Source organism: Cygnus olor, chromosome 1, assembly GCF_009769625.2.
Source record: "Cygnus olor isolate bCygOlo1 chromosome 1, bCygOlo1.pri.v2, whole genome shotgun sequence".
In the NCBI taxonomy this organism is placed as follows: Eukaryota; Metazoa; Chordata; class Aves; order Anseriformes; family Anatidae; genus Cygnus; species Cygnus olor.
Genome location: NC_049169.1, coordinates 72097339 through 72120384, shown reverse-complemented (window position 1 = coordinate 72120384; position 23046 = coordinate 72097339). Strand labels below are relative to the sequence as shown.

Genomic DNA, 23046 nt, shown 5'->3' with positions numbered 1-23046 from the left:
ATTACCGCGGGTAATATTGGTGGCTGGGGGATGGTTGGACCAGATGATCTTGGAGGTCTTTTCCAACCTTAAGGATTCTATGAAAAACAGGTAAAATGGTGCATAGAGCTGTAAGAAGGATATATAGAACATATTGCTTTGTTTTAATCACCAGAGTTTATGATTACAATACAATTTCAATTTCTTCTTGTACCTGAGGGGTTAACATTCACTTGGCTAAAATGAGTGATGCATAATGGTACATAGGCTGTACTAGTATAGACCTTGGGTATAAATATTAAAAAAATGGGTAGGCTTAAAATCAGAGGAAAATTTAGAGAAGACTAGTGTATATATTTTAAATAACATCGATTGGCTGGTCAATGCTATGAAAGATCCAGATTGTGGGATAGAAAGCCTTATTATGCTATACAGATTTATTTTTTTTTGTTTTGCTTTAACATCATGTAATGAACACATTGGAAAACACCATAGCAATGATATATATATGAACCATTGGTTTTCCATGAAATAGCGGAAAGAGCACATTGCTAAGTACACTTGGAAAATAAATCTCTTAAAAACTGTGTGTACCTTGCAGGTTGTTGCAAGCGTAACTCTTAGTCTTCCATAGAGCAGATCATTCTGTCCTCAGTTACATCTGTGCAGATATAATTGGAGGCAGACTTTTGCCATCAGTCTAGGGAGAAAAGGCTTGATGGCAGGTATCTTGCTAGTCTAAATCCTTTTAAGTTTTTTATATAACCAAATACAAGTGACAGCTGTCTTTTGTCATTAGTATGTAAAGCAATAGTTCTTTGTATCACTCATAGATGTCATCTTTTGGGCAATTATTTAGAAAAAAAAAAAAAAAAAAACTTTTTAACCAGAATAAATACCCAATTTTCATAGGATGAATCTGTCATTTAAAAATTATCAGATACAAGGATTGATTTCTTAATATAAAGCATTTAGTGTCATAGAAGCCAGACTAGCTCTATATAAAACTTTAAATAACATCAAGGAAGGTTGGGTTTTCTGTTTGTTCACTTGTTTTTATCATAACCTAGTACTTTTTATTGAAAAATCAGTATTGGCATATCCCCATATAGCCAGTTATTGGCAAATTCAAGCTCCACGATCAACTGCAGTATACACATGACTCTTTGCGAAGCTCAGCGTTGAGTAGTAACCACAGTAACAGTCAAAGCTTCCCTGCAAGCCAGTGTGTATTCATTGAATGGTCAATGCTGCATTAAGACGTGTCTGTACGTGTGCGGAGTATAACACAGCAGTTAGTGCAAAAAATTAGTTTCTTTTAGCAGTATGTCTTGGCAGCAGCAGCAACATTCTACGGCACATTTATTAGTTGAAATAACTACTTAATTTTCTTAAGAATCTGTACCGTTACTTAAAGTTGATTACACTGGTGGCAAGTTTGGAAGGCAGCTTTGAAAACATTTCACTGTGGGAAATAAATCTAACTCTAGGAATTATAGATATGTTGGATTGCATATGCTGGAGCATTCGTGATGAAGGTGTTAAGTTCATTGACCTAAGTAGGTCAAAAACCATTAGTTTTACCTGCTTCTATAAAGATTATAGTATAAGGCAGTATTTTGTTCTCTGCAGTGTCATAAGACCTATCAAATAAATCTAAGAGATGAGAACAGAGGACCAAATCAACATATCTAAACTTGTTAGATGAAGTGAGAAAAGACTGCTCTCACATAATATGTAATCATATTGATACTTATTTTTCTGTGAAATTTGGTGGGAAGTGCATAATGCATGCTATAGAAACATAATTTGTAACCTTCAACAGCAAAGGAGAAAAAACAACAACCTATACATTGATCTCGTCATATCTTTTCATCATATTGAAATATTTTTTGGACTTTTTTTCCTGTCCTGTCAATGATTCATGTTGCATAAAGCTTCTGGAGAAACAGAATATTGTATAATATTTCATTATCAGATTAGAGTTCGTGTATTCAATATTCTGTGTGTAACAGAATCGAATATAAATATATGTATTCTGAATTTATAAGCACAGGACTTTTTTTTTTTTCCCAACAGTGTAAAGAAGTTTAAGTGACAGCTCTACTTGACCAAAATGGTGGACACTGAAAACCAGCTCTATCCGCTTACTCCCTTGGAGGAGGATGATATAGGTAGCCCTTTATCTGGAGAGTTTCTACAAGAGATGGAGAATATTCAAGACATTTCTCAGTCTCTAGGTGATGATAGCTCTGGAGCTTTAAGTTTAACAGAGTTCCAGTCACTGGGGAATGGTCCAGGATCTGACGGATCAGTCATAACAGGTAAGAGAGTTTTTGGTTACCAGGAAACTTGTTTTTCATTCCTATTATTATGTATTTATAGAAGCTTTTTTTTTTTTCAATGTAATAATTGTTGTTTATGACTAAATGACACTAAAAATATATAAACTGATAATAGCTTCATCTTAATATATTTAAGGCTAAAATTACTTTATTAGATTGTAACATAAACTTGCTGGTTTTTAAGTTATCATTAGTATCAATGTTTTCTTTTTCAAAATAACTCTTAAAATCGCTATTTCTAGAAAAGAAGTTACGTATTTTAGTCATATAGGATGTAACGATATTGCACTAAAACATACCATTTCTTTAGTTTCTTTAAATCACAAGTATTTGAAATGTACTATGAAATATCAGTCAAAAATATATTTATAATCAAGCTCCTGCAAGTGCACCCAGAATTCCAGTATATTTTAATGTACTGGTGTTTTTAACTTGCTGTTTTCTCTCCCTTCTCAAGAGTAGCATTATTCAACTAATGGTTTCTACCCTGATAAAATTAACTAATCTGAGAGTGCTATATAGTACATAGTCATTAGTCAAAAGATCTTTCATTGTGTGAGATTTGTTTTGAAGGTTCAAAATGGAAATTGTTGAAATGTTGTGGGGCACTGCAATAACATCAATAAGATATTCTTTCTGAATTTGTGGTTTTACAAACCTTTTAGCAGTACAACCATTTTAAGATTAAGTTTATGATTAACCTTCTAGTTGTTTTGCATTGTTTTGTTTTTGCTTTTGTGTGTTTTTATTTTTTTACTGTAAATTAATTCTTAGGCTGAGATCACTAGATCACTATTTTACTTTACAAAAATTGCACCAATAAAACTGAGGTGCACCTCTGTGCTACAAGTGGTTGAAATGAATAGTGTAAATTTTGGAAGAAAGGAGAGCTGTCCCTTGGCACTCTTGCCCAAAGAAATGCTTGTTAGAATATGGTTTGGGTCCCTTTTGGTTGCAGACTTTCACAGCTAGAGATATGCCTCATACAGGAAAAGTTTATATGTACTGGCTTTATAATACAGTTCTTCTGTGGTATGATTTTTTTTTAATTATTTGTGTGTATATGTGTACAAGTCCTATGATAATTTGGATCAGTTTCTAGTATCAGCTTCTTATTTTCAGTATTCAGTGTTCATTGCAAAAACTCCTAGTTTTGCTGTTACAGAAGATGGAAAATGACAATGTTTAAGGCTCAAATTCCATAAGACAAGTAAAAAGAAATGAAAATCATACTTTAAAAAAATCCTGGGTTTTAGGCTGTTGTTGATGACTGCCTGTGGGCTTGGCAGTGCTGGCAATGAAGACTCTGAATTCTATGCCAAGTTTTTTTTTCCAATGTAATACTTGCTGACCTACATTCATAAGTGTTTCTTAATCTTTCTGTTAAAATAACACACCCATTAATTTGCTGAAGTCTTGTGGTGCAAGTTGCAAGATGGAAGATAAAAGAAATTCTGGCCTCAGAAAATATTTTCTTCAAACAAGGTGGAAATATTAATTGAAATAATTGAAGTTGGAAGGTGTTGGTTCTGTAACGTGTTATCTAGTAGTAAAATTGAGAGTTTGTTTCATTCATTGCATAGCAATCCAGAAATTATTTTCCCATTATACTCAAAAGGTAAAATATTTGAGCAAGACTTATTGCCTGGTTATTTTAGAAGTAGACACTCTTCTTACCTTCCTTTTAATATTTGTTTAGCCTTTTTACTGATGTGAAGGAGTATATTTTCACTTGATAAAATCTTTTCTTTAGAAAAATGATGTGTTTAACTGCCTTTTAATTCTCAGTTTAGATGATCATTTAAAACTATGATAGCTTTTCAGTCAGCGGAACTTTTAAGTGTGTCTTCAAGCGCTGGACTAATTCAGCTTGAGCTACAAATACATCTCTTGTCATGCTATAGTAATAGATCTCATTCTGAATGCTGGCAGAAGAGATGGTAACAGCGAGATGAGCTCTTAATAACCTTTCTGGAAAGAGTGAGTGACAGGTTCAATGGATATTGTGATACAGACTTGAAGCCATGGGGGAGGTCTCTGTTGTTGATGTAGATTTTTTTTTTTCATTTTTTTTACTGTTTGTCTTGAGTAGTAGATACATGTTGAATATTGTTTCTTGGTTTCAAATTAGTTATTCCTGAAGACAGTTACATGTGTATTTTTATATTTATGAAATTTTCCTTGGTTTAAATGAAAAATTCTTTGAATACTTAGTTACTTATTTTAAGTTTTGGGATTAAACAATTTGATATTCACATCAAACTGAGAACAAATTGAAAAATCCAAAGTAAAAAATTAGATGTGGGAAAGTCCAAAAAACCTTGATTTTCTCTTTCTTTCTTAGTAAGGCTTTTTGTCTGTCGACATTGTATCTCATCAAAATTAGCAGGATATGCCTTGTATTTTGTATGTGTTTGTATGTTAATATAAATATGAATTATTTTCAAACACTTAATGCCAAATTCACTTAATGGCTATGATTATTCACTGCTGACTCACGATTATTTTTTAAAATAAGCTCTTTTTTTGTTGTTGTGGGTTTAGTATAGTATTTATGAAGTGTTCCTTTTTCTTTTAGACACCCTTTCACCAGCATCCAGTCCTTCATCCATTAATTTTGCCACAGCTCCAGGTAGCATAGATGAATCACCCAGTGGAGCATTAAACATTGAATGTAGAATTTGTGGGGATAAAGCCTCAGGCTACCATTACGGAGTACATGCTTGTGAAGGTTGTAAGGTACAGTCGTAATTTTCTTTTTAAGAGCCTAAATCATGTTGCTTTATTTGCAGGGTTATATGGAGATAAGCATTTGTTTCATAAATGTTTAATATAATTCTAGCCATTAAAATTATTTCAATGATAAACATATCTGTGATCTTTTTTGAGAAATAATTTGTTCAGATACCATAACTGGCTACCGTAACTCAATACCAGACCTTCATCAAGCAGAGGCAATGCACAATGACAATTTTAATGCTACTTTTGTGGAACTAGTTAGTTAAACACTAAAACAACTTAAAACACTAAACTGTGACCAAAAATCAAAGCCTACTTGCTCCACTAGTGTTTTATTTGTGTTGGGAGTATAGCCGTGAGAAGCATGCGAGCCTGCTACATTTCCATTGTAACACTAACAAATCCCAAATATTTCATCTCCACCCCATTCTGCTTAAATCACTTAGTATTGTACCTCTTGTAGTTTTGGAGCCAGTGCATATCTGCGGGGCAAAGTAATGTTATCATTAATGTATAATTTTGGGGGTGATATGGCCCAGGAATTAAAAGATTCTTTTATTTTACTTCTAATGTGTTAGTTTTTCTTTTTCTTTTTTTTTTTTAGAATTATGTCTGATAAGAGAATTAATTTTATACGTGTATATTTTTCTCTCACGCTCCATGTCAGAAGGTGATAATTCAAATATAAATCTTATAAATTAATCCTAGAAACTCTACTTGCCTTTGAAGAGATGGAGAGCCAGTTCATAATCAGATGTGGCCAGAAAGCCCCAGAGCCTAAATGACATCTGTTACTATGTCATGTGAAGCAAAATGTTGCAATGACTTTAAAAAGCTTTGCTAACCCTTTAATTACTTCTTAGCATGAGACTAGTATTACATTGCAGTATCAAGACATCACGGTAAGATCTGCTGAGGTATAGCCTTTTCTGTAATGCCCATTTTTGTGTCCTTGGCTCTTTCTACACACTGTGCTGCATTTTAATACCCCTCACGTTTCCTGAATAGAGAAGAGATGTGTTAAATCTCTGCATTTGTGTAACTTACACATATGAAAGATTAAGGTTGCTTCTGTCGGAGGACACAGAAAATGTATGCAAAACCAGGATGTGACTGTTTTACTTAATCCTTAAAAGCAAATTTACTCTGGTACTCTGGGGTCTTAGTTCTCTTCCAAGAATAAGAGCTGAAAGCTACTTCCTGCTATCTTGTTTTCCGTTCTGTATATGCCTTCAGACACACCACTTCACCACGTAGAGTGGGAGATTCTTACTTTCGGACAGATTATGCTTTGCATATTGCTTTCCTACTGATATCACTAAACAATTAAAAAATCACATGTATGATAAAGTTTAGTAGCCACAACTCTTTAACATGACATATTGTCTTCTCAAACTTCTTATAGGGTTTTTTTAGGAGAACAATTCGATTAAAACTTATCTACGATAAATGTGATCGCAACTGCAAAATTCAGAAAAAAAATCGTAATAAGTGCCAATACTGTCGTTTTCAAAAGTGCCTTTCAGTTGGAATGTCACATAATGGTAGGTAAGAGTGCCATTAATAATTTGCTTGTTCCTACCCAGGATCTGCTCCTGGAAGCAGACACTTGGATAACTTTTATGCTTATTTGTATGAGTTGAACCTCAGATTTTTACGGTATAGATTGGAGGGGGTGGAGGGACAACACCAATTTCCCTAATGTCTAGTAGAAGTAATTGATAAACAGCTGCTAAATCTACTCTTGTGAATTTTACACAATTGTGTTGAATGTTCATTTGTCCATATTATTGTTAATGTAGTTGTTTGTTTTTTTTTTCACCCAGAACTTTGACACCATTGGTGCCATTGAAGCAAGTTCCAATACTGGAAGAGTTCTGGCTGGGGGAGTTTTAGAGGAGCAGGAGAACTAGCTCATTGTGGGAGGGCATGACACGGGAAAGAAATCTGTAGGAAACCAGACTTAATTATTTTGCAGATTACAGTGCAACAGCTCTTGGGCAGATGGTTCAGGGAGTGTTGGGGGGAGGGCTGACTGTGTGCTGACTGTGGGGCAGGAGTTAGAAGTACGTTGCTTGTTAAATGGAATGGTAAAAATTCAGAGCATTTAGATATACAGTTTAAGAATTAGATTATTGTTTGTGTTAATGGCTTAACTCTGGCTTACATGCCAATATTACCCCCACAAGGCAGTTTTATGCACAGTATGTAGCTTGCTAAGCAACTTTGGTAAAGAGGGGAGAAGAAAGAAGATAAAGCTGGGAGAGGCCAACCCACGAGAAAGCGTATTGTAGTTGGATGACAGCAGTTTGCTTTCCCTGCGTAAGTCTTATGGTGTCAAGGCTGAACTTGGGAGCAGGTGCAATTTGGGAGTAGGTTGCTGGGCTACATGAAAAGCTGGGGGCTGGGAGACGAACTTCCTGAGGAAACATTGCAGTCAAGATAGTTGGGGTGGGGACCCGGTTGGGAAAGCCGCCTATGGCAGCATAGTCTAGAGTCCTAGCAAGAGACATTGGGAAAGTTGACTTTCTGGTTCTGGGGGAAGCCTGGTTCCTGTGTGCACAGCCTTGACTGAGATTAAAGTGCATTTGGAGAGTCGCATTCAGGACTGGTAATAACCTTACTGAAGCAACAGACTTGGGAAGAGTGTGCCAGCTAGCAAAGTAACATCTCAGGGGCAGGAACTGAGTAGGGAGCTGTGTTGGATGCCAGGGATTAGTGTTCAGTTGAAGCTGTTTCATGCTATTAAAGCACTGTGGGCACCTGTGCTCTAGCTGAAGGAAGCAGCAGTTTCACTGGAGAAAACATATAGGAGGCTGAAGGGAATGAGAAGACTGCTAACTTGTAGACAGTGCTTCTCAGGAAAAGAACCTTAACTAGATTTACACCTATGACCTCTATCCTCTAAGTTTCGGTTTAGGGAAGATATTCTTCCACTCTTCCGATAGACCCATGGCCAGATTCAGAGCAGGCCATCCACAGAAGGACTTGCATTAAAGTCCAAAACTGCACTGCAGATCACCTCTTGTGTCATAAGAAGATTCCTTAGGCATGTTGAAGCACTAATTCTGCACGGGCTTGGAATTGCTCAGTCAAAGCAGTGAGGTTCTGTCCTCCCAGTGGTTAGCCGCTGAAATAGGCAAGAGTAACCAGCTTTATTAGCATTCTCAAAACCTTGCTTACTATCAGAGGGTAGGCCCCTCTATAAAATGGAGTTATTTTAGTTTTAAGATGAAACTGAAGAAGCATGTGGACATGCCTATTTTAGTGCTAAATGGCAAGAGCACTGGCCCAAGAAATGGGAGGACCACCATGTCCAGTGGGGTTTCAAACTCACATCTGCCTTTCAAAAGGATGTACTAATGACTGGATTGCATATTCAAACTCTATTCTCATCCTCTCCAGTTTTGAAGAGTTAATCTATTGATTCTGGGTCTGGGAGGAGATTTTGCTGACTATAACCTTTGTGCATAAATGAGAGTTTCTGGTCTGTTTTGTTCTCTCCAGTCAGTACAGATACACTGAACTGAACATCCAGTGCCTAAAGAACTGAATGCCGTAGCCATTTCAAAATCAGCACTGAAATTTGGGCCTACCTCCCTGCACTGCTCCCTGCAGAGTTCCCCCAGGCATCTTTTGACAGAGCACTGGAACAGGCTGCCCAGGGAGGTTGTGAAGTCTCCTTCTCTGGAGATATTCAAAGCCCATCTGGATGCCTACCTGAGCAGCCTGCTCTAAGGAACCTGCTTTGGCAGGGGGGTTGGACCTGATGATCTTTCGAGGTCCCTTCCAACCCCTACAATTCTGATTCTGTGATCTCTCCAGTCAGTGTGTGTGCCCTCTGCTAAGCTCCTGACACAACTTTCCTCACTTAGTTTTTTAGAATTCCCATGGTGGGCTTTGAGTTTCATGTTGGGCATTGCAGAACACAAAGAGGAGAGAAAAAGATACAACTACTTAGGTAGTGTAGAAGGAAAAAGGCATGCATTCTACATCATTGCAGATACCAGATTTTGTTTTGAAATGTCTGATTACTTTCAGTGTAGTACACTAACCTGATGAGTCAGGTTTCATTAGTTGGGTCTCAGTCACTGTCTGTGTTGGAAAGGATAAGACTACTTCACTCATGAATTTATCATAGTAAGTCTGCTACTTCTACCTCAGTTTTTCTAGATGGAAAATCTTACTGCTCTATTCAGCAATGGAAAAAGGTATAGGTTTTTGTATAACATGTTTGTTTTACAATTATGTCTTCCTATCAGCAATACGTTTTGGACGAATGCCAAGGTCTGAGAAGGCCAAGTTGAAGGCAGAAATTCTAACAGGTGAAAGTTATATTGAAGATTCAGAAATGGCAGATCTTAAATCACTTGCTAAAAGAATTCATGATGCTTACCTGAAAAACTTCAATATGAACAAGGTTAAAGCCAGAGTCATCCTTGCAGGGAAAACTAATAACAATCCAGTAAGTACTTTTGCTGTAACTTTAAAGTAAAGCTGGAAAGCACGTAAGGTGGTACAATGATTTGTTAAACTTGTAAGCAAATCTTTCAGAAAATAAATAACATGCTAATATGGAAATGAAATATACAAAAAAGAATACCTGTAGTAAATGTAATTGCTTTTAGCCACTATAAGAACAATAAAAAGTTTTAGGAACCTTAAATTATAGTAGAGAGATAAGGGAAATAAATTTAGTTCTTAATCAAGAAACAGAATGTGAATACCTCTTGCTATGGGTGGGGGAAAATGGTTCAGATTTAATTTCCTAGTGTGAAAGTCGGGGAAAAAAATAATTCAAATGCTTTTCAGCCACAGATACCAGGATAAATACTGTTATCTTCTAGGGCGTACAGAAGCTCTGAATGACTCTTGTTCTAATCACAGCAGTATAAATGGTAGGAGAGGAAAGAGAACTTGAGTTTGTAATTCTTTGTTAACAGTTCTTCCCACTTCCTCATGCAGCCTTCCTGGTCTTAAATGTATGGTTATTTTGAAAAGGAGAAGCAAACAAGTTTCTGATGACATGTATGCTGTACCATTTATTTTTCTTACAGGATAATTTATCCAAGATTTTATAACAAACTGTTATATGTTCTCATATAACAAACTGTTATATGTTACATGTTCTCTATGAATTTTTACTTATAGTACTTTGGTCATTACTAATTAATATGTATTATGCAATATTTACTCACCAGTTGCACAACATCTTTGAGATTTAACTGTGAGCCACACTGTTTTGACAATATGCATAACTTTCCTAGAAATGATTGAATACAGCAAGGAAATCAACATTGGACAATGAAGAACTTGGTCTAGGTTCTGCTATCAACTGCTTTTTGTTCTGTAGCACACAAGATTGTAAGGACTGACTTGTTTCACTTTAGCTACAATTTCTTTAATTCTATTGTGATTTATCATATAGAGAAGATAAAATCAGTGGTAAAATAGGAGTCTTACTTTCAGGATGAATCTGGGGGGGAAGATATTTTAAGTATAACATAATAAAAATTGTGTAACTCTGGGAATAAGCATTATGAAAATTGTAAGCAACCTGTCTTCGAAATTACAGAATTTGGCCTATTATAGTCTAGTCTAGACAAGCATACAAGCTTCTATATTAAAAGAGAAACACATGAATAATGCCAGTCTTTTTCTCTGGGTTGATGAGGTGCTTAAAAATTAAGAACAACCATAAGCCATAAACCTTTTTGGGGGTACAAGCTGACATAAGCCTACAGTAAATACCATGCTTTAACACCTTACCAAGTAGCTATCTCCACATAGCCCTTTTCAAGCTTGCTACCACGTCAGAATCATAAATTGCAATATTTAATATACATGCAGGGATCCTAGATCTCTACATCTTAATTTTTGTGTTTGTATTTATGGGATGAAGTTGATGTAATGGCTCTCAGATTATAGTCATCTGATTAACCAGGTAATAGTGGCTCGCATGTATCCTATTGAATTTACAAGTAAAAATTGATGAGGAATCAGAGCTAATATATTGCAAACAGGGTGTTCCTTTATTCTTCAATCTTCAGGAAAAAGGAGAGAGTTTTTCAGCTATTTCATCATCTCTTCTGGGAAAAAAAATCTTTTAAGAAAAACAAATTTTGAGGGGGTTGTTGGTAATTAATAATCCACCTGTTTCTGAACTATGCATTAACATTTCATTTCAGAGAATACTAATTCTTGGCATCACTATAACTCATCTCAGAACAAACTAGCATTTTTCATGATGACGAGATGTCCTTTTTAAATTTGGATCCCAAGACCTTGGCATTACCTGTTTTCTGCATATTGAAATGATGATAAATTCCAAAAGAATTTACATGACAGATTACATCTAACAAAGTTCAAAAAGTGGTGTTTGATTGTTCTGCTGCTTTTCTCACATATCCACCTGCACATAAAAAGTTCTGTACTAAGTACAGAAATGTGATGGAATTGTTCTAAGCACTTGAAAAAGTATACAACATTCAAAGTGGTTCAGTGGACTGTAGGGAAAAATTAATGTTTTACGGTTTTCTAAGTAAAATAAGTGAATTCTATTTATAAAGGAATACAAAAAAATCTGAGACAAGCAAAACAGCACAGGGATGGTACTTTGCTTAGCATTTAAGGAGATAACATTTATGTTCAAGGCCAATTGCCATGACTTTGATAGACTGGGAAGCATTGTTGTTTTTTGTTTGTTTGTTTGTTTGTTTTGTTTGTTTGCTTCTTTGTTTTTCTTTCATAAATAGTCCTTTGTTTTGTTTTGATTACTGCTCTTCAGATATATATCAAAATATTTTTGAGTTCTGGTTGATTCTTAAGAAAGTGGGAACGCTTCTTTATGTGATGCTTTTAAGAGACCAGCTCATCATATTGTAATGCACGTACCTTTTTTAAATAGAGGGGTTTTTATTTATGGAAAAGATGGTGATCAAGACTGAAATTTAGTGTTGTCTGACATTCTAGTGGGATCTGGGTTTAAAGATGACTTAGCTCTAACAGTAGCTAGAAAGGTGAGCTGAATTTATGTGGAAGAACAGCTGAGACCTAGTCTATGAAAATCTGAGTAATAGATGAGTCACGTTCTTGTGTAAACATGCTGTCCTATATTCGAATGATTGTCTGTATTCCCCTTAGGATACTTCAGGAAAGCATCATGATGTGCATCAAGTGTAGTTAGTTTAGGAATTTATAGGAAAGTAGGAAGAATAACCTGGACTTCTGGAGAAGGTAATACACGTCTTTTGAGAACCTTCTGGGTCTTACTCTGAGATGGATATATATATATACTACACACAGTACTTCTGGATATTCATTGCGAATATGTCATGCATATTTACATTTTGTTTTTTGCTGAGTCATTTGCAGGGCAGACTTGATCTAACACATTGCATTTTGTAGTTCAGTAATGTGTGGTTTCTCTTTATGCAGAAATATGAAAACTCAAAGTTTATTGATAGATGAAAACTGATTAGTATGAAACTTATAAGGTTCATCAAAATTCAGTTGTTTAGGAAACCAATGATTAATAGCTTTGATTTTGTCAATGAATTAATACTGTTTTCTCTGTAGCCATTTGTTATACACGATATGGATACCTTGTGCATGGCAGAGAAGACCCTTGTGGCAAAACTGGTAGCCAATGGAATTCAGAATAAGGAAGCAGAAGTTCGAATCTTCCACTGCTGCCAGTGTACTTCTGTAGAGACTGTCACAGAACTTACTGAATTTGCCAAATCTATCCCTGGCTTCTCCAGTCTTGACTTGAATGATCAAGTGACGCTGTTGAAATACGGAGTTTATGAAGCCATCTTTGCTATGTTAGCATCTGTAATGAACAAGGATGGGATGCTGGTAGCCTATGGAAATGGTTTTATAACACGGGAGTTCCTGAAAAGTCTGAGAAAGCCATTCTGTGATATAATGGAGCCAAAATTTGATTTTGCAATGAAATTCAATGCACTGGAATTGGATGATAGCGATATATCCCTTTTTGTCGCTGCCATCATTTGCTGTGGAGGTAAGCATTACGTATTTGTTCTTCAAGGCAGCAAATTTTCAAGTTACAGAGGGGTCTAATTACTCTGCATTTTTAAAAATGGAACGTGAAGTGTGATGGTGTGTTTTTGTTTGGGGCTTGGCAGATTTTTTATGAGTTTAGGACTGGGTAGAACACAGTATTTTTATCTACAAAATGGGCAGAAAAACAGTTTGTAAAGAGATTGGAGGCAGATGCAGGTTATAGCTTTGCTCATCTTTGACTCTTGCTGATTGTTCATTTCCAGGGTGGAGGGTGTTTTATGTTTCTTTTCCTTGCTTTTGTAGCATGGGTTGTATTTAGTACTATGAACTCTCTCCTCAAGTAACTGTGGGCATTGAAAACAATCTGTCCTGAGGGGTAACAACAGACTACTTTTCTATTACTATTATTACTGTAATAAAGATTTACTTTGAGCCTGTTTCAAACATGTTGAAATTAATGAGAATATTTTCATTGCCCTTAGTGTATAATGTAAATTTACACTGTAGCCTACAACATAGAATCTTTGAAGTAGCATATAATAAAGAATATTTTTAAAATTATGACATGTATTTTTCTGTTTGTTTTGAGAATAGATCGTCCTGGTCTTGTAAACGTAGGACACATTGAAAAAATGCAAGAGAGCATTGTGCACGTACTGAAACTTCATTTGCAAACCAACCATCCTGATGATACCTTCCTCTTCCCAAAACTTCTTCAAAAAATGGCTGACCTCCGACAACTTGTCACAGAACATGCTCAACTTGTTCAGATAATCAAGAAGACTGAATCTGATGCACATTTACACCCTTTACTACAGGAAATCTACAGGGATATGTATTAAGGATTTTTAGTATTTTTTCCACAATATTTAAAGACAACAGCAATATTAATAATAGATGGGAGCAAAACTACTCAGTTATCGGCTGATCACTCAGTTCAGTGCGTGAACAGTTTAAAAGCTAGGTAACTGGAGTGCTACACTTTTGGTTTGGGTTCTTTTCTCTTTTGAAAGAGTTCTGCAGAAAAACACTGATTATAATGCTCATGAAGTGTCTTGCAGCGGTTCTTTTATTTGGAAATCTGAAGATTGGTAAGGAATTCATATTTGTATAATAAATCAGAATGCTAAGTAACAGAAATGAAAAAAAAATACATATATTTCCTCTTGGCTTAGTCATTTAGAGTTAAAATAACAAATTCAGCAAATTCTTTCCAGCTATATATACATGAAGATTACACATTCTTGGCTAACGGTAATTACTGAGAACCAACTAATGATTTTTCTTAAAGGCAGTCAGTCTAGGTGTATCAAATGGTTTGCTATTATTGCATATACACTTCTAAAAATTTTGAAAGACTTTGATGTGCCACTGTTTGAATTTCATGAAGTGCAGTAGAGCTTCATAGTATGACATTGGTGTACCTTGGGATTGGCATGTTGAAAAGAAGTACTTTTGAGAAATTAAATAAAATCCTAAGTGGTATCTAAAGTACAACAGATATGCTCCGTTCAGATGTTTCTTGAAGAGTAAATGTGATAAGCAAAGGAACCCTTGTCTGGAAAGGGTTTTAAGGAAATACAAAAATGTCCTTGGGGAAAAATATGTCATACTATGTGTATTTTGGAGAACTTGTAGTAGCTCAAGATGCAGTTTTGGCTTAAAGTTACAATTTTGAATTAATCTGAGTTTTGGAGAGACTAAAAAATCTGATCCTAGTACAGAAATAAATAATTTCAACTGCACAGTACTCCAGTACAGTGATAGCTTTTCAGTGATCATTTCTGAAGAAAAGATTATATAAGAAAAGCACTTTCTTTCTTGTCCTGTATTTTGGCAGTATAAAATCTTTGGAACTTGTTTACTTTTCTGATGAGTACACTATTATGTTTTTTCTTTTTTCAGTTATCCTCTCAGATATATTTCTATTCTTCCATAGGCCTTGTCCATACAGGTAATAGCTAGATTATTTCACCAAGTTTTGTCCTTGTCCTTACAACCATAGTGGATGAGGTGACGGTATTACCAAGAGTGGAGTTTGTTAATTGTGTAATATGAAAGAGAGTACAGTCGAGAGTACCTGAGGGCATATGGTGGTTTTACAAGAGTACTTATTCTTGATGCAACATAAGCCAAAAGGAAACTGCTTGACTTCGGTATTTACAGGGTCCTTTATCAGAGATTAATGCACAAAATGTGAAAGCAAATACTAGTTGCATGTAAAGCACTGTACTATTTCTTTTTCTTGACATTTTTTAATTTCCTTTTTATTGGTAATTTCCTGGTATTTCTACATAAATTCCTACATAATACTGGTAATTTCCTTTTATTATTCCCTTATTTTACTCTCAGTTTCATAACACAAAATAATCAGAAGCCAATCTTAGTATTTTCACAATAGTTAAGCTTTCAGTTGCACAGGAGAACACATTGTGCTTGTTTTATTGTAGCATGTTCGAAGACTTCAGAATCTTAAACCTTTACTGAAACAAATAAGTTAGTTGGATAAAGTGAGAGCATCATAAAATGAGGCTTATTTTTGTCACGACATTTGTTTTTTAAAGGCCCACTGGCATGGCTAAACACTGACTGGTCAAATTACAGATTTGAAAATAATTTGTTCTTTATCTAGGTGATGGCCATTAGCACAGGTCTTAGTGTGAAATACTAAAGCATCAGCCTTACATTTGGTGACCATCTAAGGCAGGATAGGAGCAATAGATGCATATGCACAAAACTCCCTCACCTTCCCTGTCAACTACCTTCTGCTCTCCCCAGCTGGGTCTTATAAGCATTATGTTACAAGTACTTCTAACACTTAATCAAGAGAAGTTTGTTTGTCTTACCAGGAAACAGTGGATGAGAAATGTGTTGTTGTCTGTCTTGCAGCAACATACAGTATGCCCTCAGAAACAACAAGAGGATTTTAGCAATGATGCTGCTTGATTCTTCAATTCAGCCTTGCCTTACTATGGGCTGTGGGCTTTAGGCCATGGATATGCTCTACTGCTTACTCCAGTAAAAAAAAAAAAAGTGTCAAAATGTCACAATGGCATACTAAGGATCTGTACATGTGGCATGGCATCCATCTATAGGAAGTGTGTAGTGCAGTGCTTAGCACACTCAGCGCAGCTGATGGCAGTCTAAATTCTAACTTTGGAGACTAATAGCAAACTGTCTTAAGCTGAGTCTTAAATGCAAGCTGCATTTTTTTCCCCAAAACTCAGATGTGGGCAAAACACAAATTTGAAAGTGCTGTTCCATTGTTTGCATGTACTGAAGTTTCTCATTAAAAACAAACAAACAAACAGACACAATCACTGCAGACAAAATGTATTTTCTCTGTTCTTGTTTTCAAAATTGGCTAAAACACTTTACTGAAACTTTTCAAAAACATGGAAAATTTAATAATGAATACTTAACTTTGGCAAAATTATGAAGAATTGAAAACAGCATTGTTCAGTAGAAAGCATAATGCAGCTGCTCTGTAAAAGGATCCCACCATACGCTTTAGGAAAGTGAGTAATTTGTGTTTTTCCTATTCTGGATGCATTTTCTTTTTTTTTATTATTTAAAAAAGCATGCATATTTTTAATAATCCCTTGGACAACGGCATTTGATTTCTGTTTTAAATTAAATCATGGACCTTTAAACATATGGAAAGAACACATTGTGAATTACAGAAATATGAATGAAATGTTAATGTAGCCTAAAATTCTGGATAAATTCCGCTGTCTGCAGGGTTGCAGTGTGCACATATCCACAGTATCTTCGAAGAATGACACAGAGCAGACAATTCACTTCCTGAGTGTTAATGTACAAAAGAAGTTCTTAATTGCAACATTACACATCTAATAAAGCGTACTAACAAAGTACACATCGGCTACTTCTGTACATGACTGCAGTAGGCATTTGCCAACCAGATGTCAACAATGACTCCATTTGTGTTCATTTTCTGGAATTTTGGAGTCTGCCAAGTTTTAGATGTATTACTGAGGAGCCTTCAGCATCTCCACCTTTTAGAGATTGTCTAATATTTTAATCTATGGAGGGAAATAAAATGATCAGATTTTAGGATAAAGATTTGTTAAAGGCTTACTGGCTTGTTATGTATAGTTTTGATCAGATTCATACCTACACTAAGTTATTTTAATATCAGAGCACTGAAGAGCCCTGGTTAGGCACCAGGTACCCACAAACAGCTTAGAAAAAGAGACCACAAGTGGATAGAGAAAAATCCTAGGGAGCAATGGTACAACTTAACGTTTTCAACAAACCTACAACCTATTCAATTTTTAGGGTTGTTTGTTTTTTTGCTTTATTGGGATGCAAGAGGTACTTTGATAGAGGGGAGGGAAAACAAACAAACAAAACAATTTGTGTCAAACATTAGGGAAATCTAATATTCATTTTTACATCTCTAATATTTTGTTTAAAGGTGTGCTATTTTCTGTGCACAGCTGTCCTTAAAAAAAAAAAAATTACATTGTACCTGTTAAATTTCAGATGTCCACTTTCATTTTAAAAAACTAATTGTCTGGCAATAGGCAGGAATGCTTTCCACTTACAGAAATTGAATCTTTCTTGGCATTTAAAGAATTTTTCTTTTCTTTTTTTTTTTTTTTTTTTAATTTAATTGCCATTTCCATGTGCCTTTGTGCTTTGGTTCTAGCCAGCTGCTAGAAAGCTGAAGTGTTGCCAAAGAGCATATTTTAGCTTTATTTCTGGACTGCACAGATTTAGGAAATACCAGCAGTTGCACTAAGTCCGTTCTCATGAGAGAGCTAGCACAAGTTTGCAAATCAAAGAGCTTATAATAAGCATCTAAACATTTGTTTGTTTATTCAAACTGCTAAAGCTTTGGAGATTTACTTATCACGAGAGCTGGGTCACATAATATTAAATTTGAATTTCCTCCTTATTTCTAATGGAAAGCCTGGACAAGTTAGCATCTATGACAGAGAAACTGGAGGTTACACCATAGCTGCCTCTACTCTGTCTGAAGAGGAACAATTTCAGCTCTGTCTCTCCTTAAAAGCAACCATGTTACTTAGTTGAAAATCTGCAACTGCATTTAACAAATGCATTTGCATCTGTTGAGATATTACTTAAGCATAAGTTCTTATAAATAATGGTCCTTCCCTGAAAACCCTAATCCTTTAGTAAGTGTTGATATGTAAGGTGTAGTATGGTATCTGATACTTGCTTATATCTCAAGTGCTTTCTTGATAATAAGTTGCCTTTTTGTTTTTTTTAGTCTAGATTGAATCAGCTTTGCTATCCTCTTACTAGAGATTTAAATTATATGTGGGTTTGATCTAAGAGTATTGATAATATTATGTACTGTGGGATATTTTAATTTAATGTAATACTGTTTCTTCATGTTTCAATTTGTAAAATAACAGAATATAATTGCAAGGTATAAACTTTCACTAAATTATATTACAGAGGTGCTTTAAGAAAAATATGTAAATTATTTAATTTAAATATGTGTTTCGTACTTTATCTTGTGAACCGTTTCGTACAGTGAGGAAAGATTTACTTTTATGGGTAAGGATGGTGGGCCTGAAGTCAAAGACAAACAGCTGTTTATTCCCGTGTAGTCTTTATTCCTCTATCATTTGTGAAGTATCAGAAATTCTGCAACTTACCAATTATTGGTATTGATAATTGTAACCAAATTTTAAAATGTACTTTCACATAGAACACAGACTTCGTTTTATTTCATCTTAATAGAAGTAAGTCTAGGTTAGGAAGAGCTCTAATTTCAAAACAGAGTTAATATTATCAATGTTTTAACTCAAGTTCACCAACAGTAAAGATAAATAAGTTCATCTTTGCTTTACAGCACAGTATAGTAGTTTATTTTCCTCAAAAGACTGAAAAGAACTAAAAAGAGGTAGATTCTCTAAGTACTGCATTATTGTTATTTTCTGAGAAATTTTTTTCTCTGAGAAATTTTACTAGAAATAACAATGTATATTGATAATTATTTCCTTTTATCTGCATGGAGGTTGATCTGCAGTTCTTATAGATGTGTTTTTAAAAAGTAATTTGGCAGTGCAAAATAAAACACAGGAAAGCCAATAATGGTATTTCAATAGGAGTGTTCCCTTTACAGTTTTAAGTAGAGATGAATTCAGAGCCTTTGGGTATTCTGTGTCCTGTGATTCAGGTGTGACAATACGTGCCTCCAGTGCTCCCGCTAATGAATCCTGGTGTAGGAGCAAAATGTACCAGGAATGTTCCTGCAATGATTTATACTTACTGTACCTTATTTTTAATAGATAAAATTGTATTTCCCAAATTGCTGCAGCTTGAAATTTTTACTTGGTCAGCGTGATCATGCAGGTATGTTGTCTATTACGATGTTTTTGTCAAATTTTTTAAAGCTCTACTGAACTTTCTTGTGGTAACCTACAGCTACTTTTCTGAATTTCTTAAGCAGCAATGGAAAAAACACAACCTGTAAAAGGTACCATCAGATATATCACTTTACATTGCAAATATGTGATCTAAATTCACTGTTAACTAAGCCTGTCCTGGGCAAGGGTATTCCTCTTCTGTTTTCCCTAAAGTGCTTACAGTTCTTAAAGCTTTTTCAGCTTCTGAAGCTGTTTTTTTTTCCTTTCCATCTTTCCCTTGATCTTCTTGATTGTATTAGTGCTATCTTGTCAGATTCCTCTGCAAGGATGTTTGAAAACAGAATTTCTACTGCAGGGACCTCAATTTCAGATGAGCTGAAATTTGAGGGATAGGCTACATGCACAAAAGAGATTAAGCTCATTACAGGCTCGGCTTTAAATAAGGACTGGACCGCAAGATCAGGTGTAAGGTACTTAAAGCCATTTTTAAGTATTTTGGTGTATTTTCTCAGGTTGGGTATGCATGTACAGTAATCCCTGTTATGGAAGAAAAGAGCATAATCAATGCAAAAAGTTTTATGGCATTCTTTACCCCTGAAAGAAAAAAAAATGGTGGTGGAAAATATTAACCAACCAAAATACTGGCAACATGCAAATAGTGTATTCTCCTCCCACTGTGTAGGAGTGTAAACATTCAATATTGATGTGCAGCAGGAATTGTAAGATTAGCAAAACTGCTCGGTGATTCATATGCAAATAACCACGCCGAGTGCTGTTCACATCCAGACTTACTACCTCTGCACATTCGCATACTACAGGTATGTTTTGCCACATAATAGCTGGCTAGTGTAGGGATTGCCTTCATGAAAACACAGTGCCTTTGCCCTTGTTCTATGATTCCATGCCCTCCTTCTTAGTACTGCTGCACCGTTGAGGGCTGTTAGTGATGCTGTGTGCGGGTGCTCACCACGAGCTCCCTTGGGCAGCTCTTCACTGAGCAGACTGATGATGTGCGTCCTGTGGTGCAGAGAAGGGGAGGAAGCTGCTTCTGAGTCATTCACCCTGCTCCCTAGACAAACGAATCCTGTGGGATGGCGGGATGTGTGAAGCCATGTATCCACAAATATTTTCCTCTCATTTCAGAAGTGGACAAACATTTATGGCTTTAGTTATTTCTTTAGTAATAACAAAGCTAATCAAAGTTTTAGTGTTACAGCTTTTAACAAGAACACCCCTTTTTACTGTTTGACATCTGGTTTATCAGCTTCTCAGATGAGCTGCATTTCATATTGCTCCTGCTATTTCACAATTTTTACAATTGCTCTTTCTTTAGGAATATAACAACAGTTTAATTACATCATGATGTTAAAACACTTTATCATGTCTTAAATTGTCTGTTATCTGATATGACACAAAAAAAGCACATTTTGGTTAGTGTTGCCAAACTCTGATAAGTAGAGCTAACAAGTGTTTATTTATATCAATCAAGATATTGATATTAAAGAAAAAAAATCATTGTTTCCAGCCACCTTTTTTATTTTTATAGGAGTTTTTGGGTGTGTTTTGTTTTAAAGAGCAGACAGTTCTTGCAGGGAGTAGTCAAACCTAATTCTCATGGAATGCATGTTTCCAGTAAAATACCACTAATTCAAGCCGAGTTCCCAAGTTTCTTTCTGTCAGAGCAATGCAAATGACATTTTCAAGAAAGAATGGAAGCCCTGGTCTCACAGGGATTTGTAGGAAAGACAGTCACTCACTTGTGTATGTAAAAATTACATATAGCTAAATATGATAATGGATTCTCAAATGTTACCAGCCTACTGATCGAGAATGAAAAAACTTGAACTAAACATTTTTCTTCTTTTTTACATTCTGATTTTTTTTTCACTTCTCCTTAAAAAATAAGAGGTTGGAGTCAGTGTTTGTATAGAGACTGGTAGGAACCTATGTGCTTTAAAAAGAAAAATGTCATCCTGTAAGACTGAATGTAAACACAGTTACTTTGAAATATGTTTTTGCCTTAATGGTTTAAAAAAATAAAGTATTTTTAAAATGATATTAATGACACGTGCCAATCTTTTATTTCCAGGAAAATAACTCGTGGTGGTGGTGTGGTTTTGACACAAACATCATTGTTACCCTCTGCTGGCTGCCTCTTGTACTTTATCCAAAGCTGTGGCCATGTCTTAACTGAATCCCTCTTTTGATGAACATGCACACATGAATAGCTTTTATGAACAAGCAAGTAGTCTGTTCTGAACTCATGTACAACCACTTAGGTTCTCAACTGATAGCTTGTATAAATATTTGGAGAATCAGAACCTGGGGAGTGCTGGGTGGTGGCGGACCTGGGGAATCCTCCCAGGTTCACTTCTCCCTCCCATCGTTCTTCTTGTGAGAATACCAGTGGCATGAATGGGTGTTTTGTGTGCTTCCAGTGTAATTACGAATTCTAATGATTTTGCCTTAATTTGATATAAAGGCCCTCCTTCAGAAAACACTTAGCTGCTTAACTTTATACCAGGGAGTAATCATGCAATTTTAGTAGTGAGCAAGAGCGGATAAATCAAGCTTTGGTGGGCACGGTGCCAAATTTTGGGGGGTTACCATCAAGTATTTAAAAAAAAAAATACTATATACATTTGCTATAAAATAAGATGTGGGTATTGCAAGGGTCTTTAAAGATGTTTCAAATATCATTCTGTCTTTAAAGTGTTGATGTTTGCAAATTAACTGTTAGACACTCCTTTAAGTTAGGAACATGTATGTAATATATATGCATTGTTTCCTTCAAGAATCTGGGGATTTACTGAATTGGTAAGAAAAATTACAGTAGAGGGTGAAGAATCACTTTTTTTTTCTTTTATCAGCTGTGTGTTGGAGCATTGAGGGTCTGGTTTTCAGCAGCAGAAAGTACTCGGGGAACCTGATAAAACCAAGTTGTAAAGGCTCTGCATATTTTGAAAAGAGGGCCTCATAGCTGGTAAGTTTAGACATGACGGCATTTGGTCTGTAAAATTACATACATACTAAAACATTATGATAGAGAGACCATAATGCCCGTGTTCAGTTGGGAATATTAGAATGCAGAATACACAAGTTTTAATAGTTGGGCACAGGTAATAACCCTTTACCGAATTATATGTAGGTCAGCCTTCTTTCCCTAATGCGTGGACCACAGATGACAACTTATCTGACAAATCTGGGCTACTGCACCATTTTGTGGTACTTGCTTGGAAGTAAGTTTTTCTTCACCTAAAAGGTGTGTGTAACCAGGTAACTGTGAAGCAGAGGTATCCTTAACGTAGCATTTTCTGTTGTACTGTACTTAAACAAACTAGGTGTACAGGGCCAAATCAAAGATTGTGTAGTTTCAGATTTTTGCCCCCTTTAATACGGATTCTACTCCTCCCTCCAGCTGAACTTAAGTACTTAAAGGTAGAGTAATTTCTGAGGGATTTAAATGATTCTTAGATTGTGATTGCAAAGATAATAATTATGAATAAATGAGTTAATTGCACTTTCCTTAAAAGGCACGGAGAAGGTTAAATGGGAGGGAAAACAGCTCAGAGACCAGAGAGAGCCTTCGC

General features: G+C 35.5%; 2 protein-coding genes across 3 annotated transcripts in view; one reads left to right on the top strand and one right to left on the bottom strand.

The window, feature by feature from the left end:
• The window catches only part of PPARA (peroxisome proliferator activated receptor alpha), a 42552-nt gene extending 21052 nt beyond the window's left edge, over positions 1-21500 (top strand). For both annotated transcript variants that reach the window (XM_040564489.1, XM_040564499.1), the window contains 6 exons: positions 2059-2303; positions 4903-5063; positions 6469-6607; positions 9326-9528; positions 12642-13089; positions 13686-21500. In XM_040564489.1, the coding sequence (XP_040420423.1) occupies positions 2096-2303; positions 4903-5063; positions 6469-6607; positions 9326-9528; positions 12642-13089; positions 13686-13933 (1407 nt within the window). In that variant the 5' untranslated portion in view covers positions 2059-2095 and the 3' untranslated portion in view covers positions 13934-21500. The remainder of the gene's footprint in view (positions 1-2058; positions 2304-4902; positions 5064-6468; positions 6608-9325; positions 9529-12641; positions 13090-13685) is intronic.
• The window catches only part of CDPF1 (cysteine rich DPF motif domain containing 1), a 26485-nt gene continuing 20484 nt past the window's right edge, over positions 17046-23046 (bottom strand). Inside the window, exon 5 of the mRNA XM_040564514.1 lies at positions 17046-17134. Within this exon, the coding sequence (XP_040420448.1) occupies positions 17111-17134 (24 nt within the window). The 3' untranslated portion in view covers positions 17046-17110. The remainder of the gene's footprint in view (positions 17135-23046) is intronic.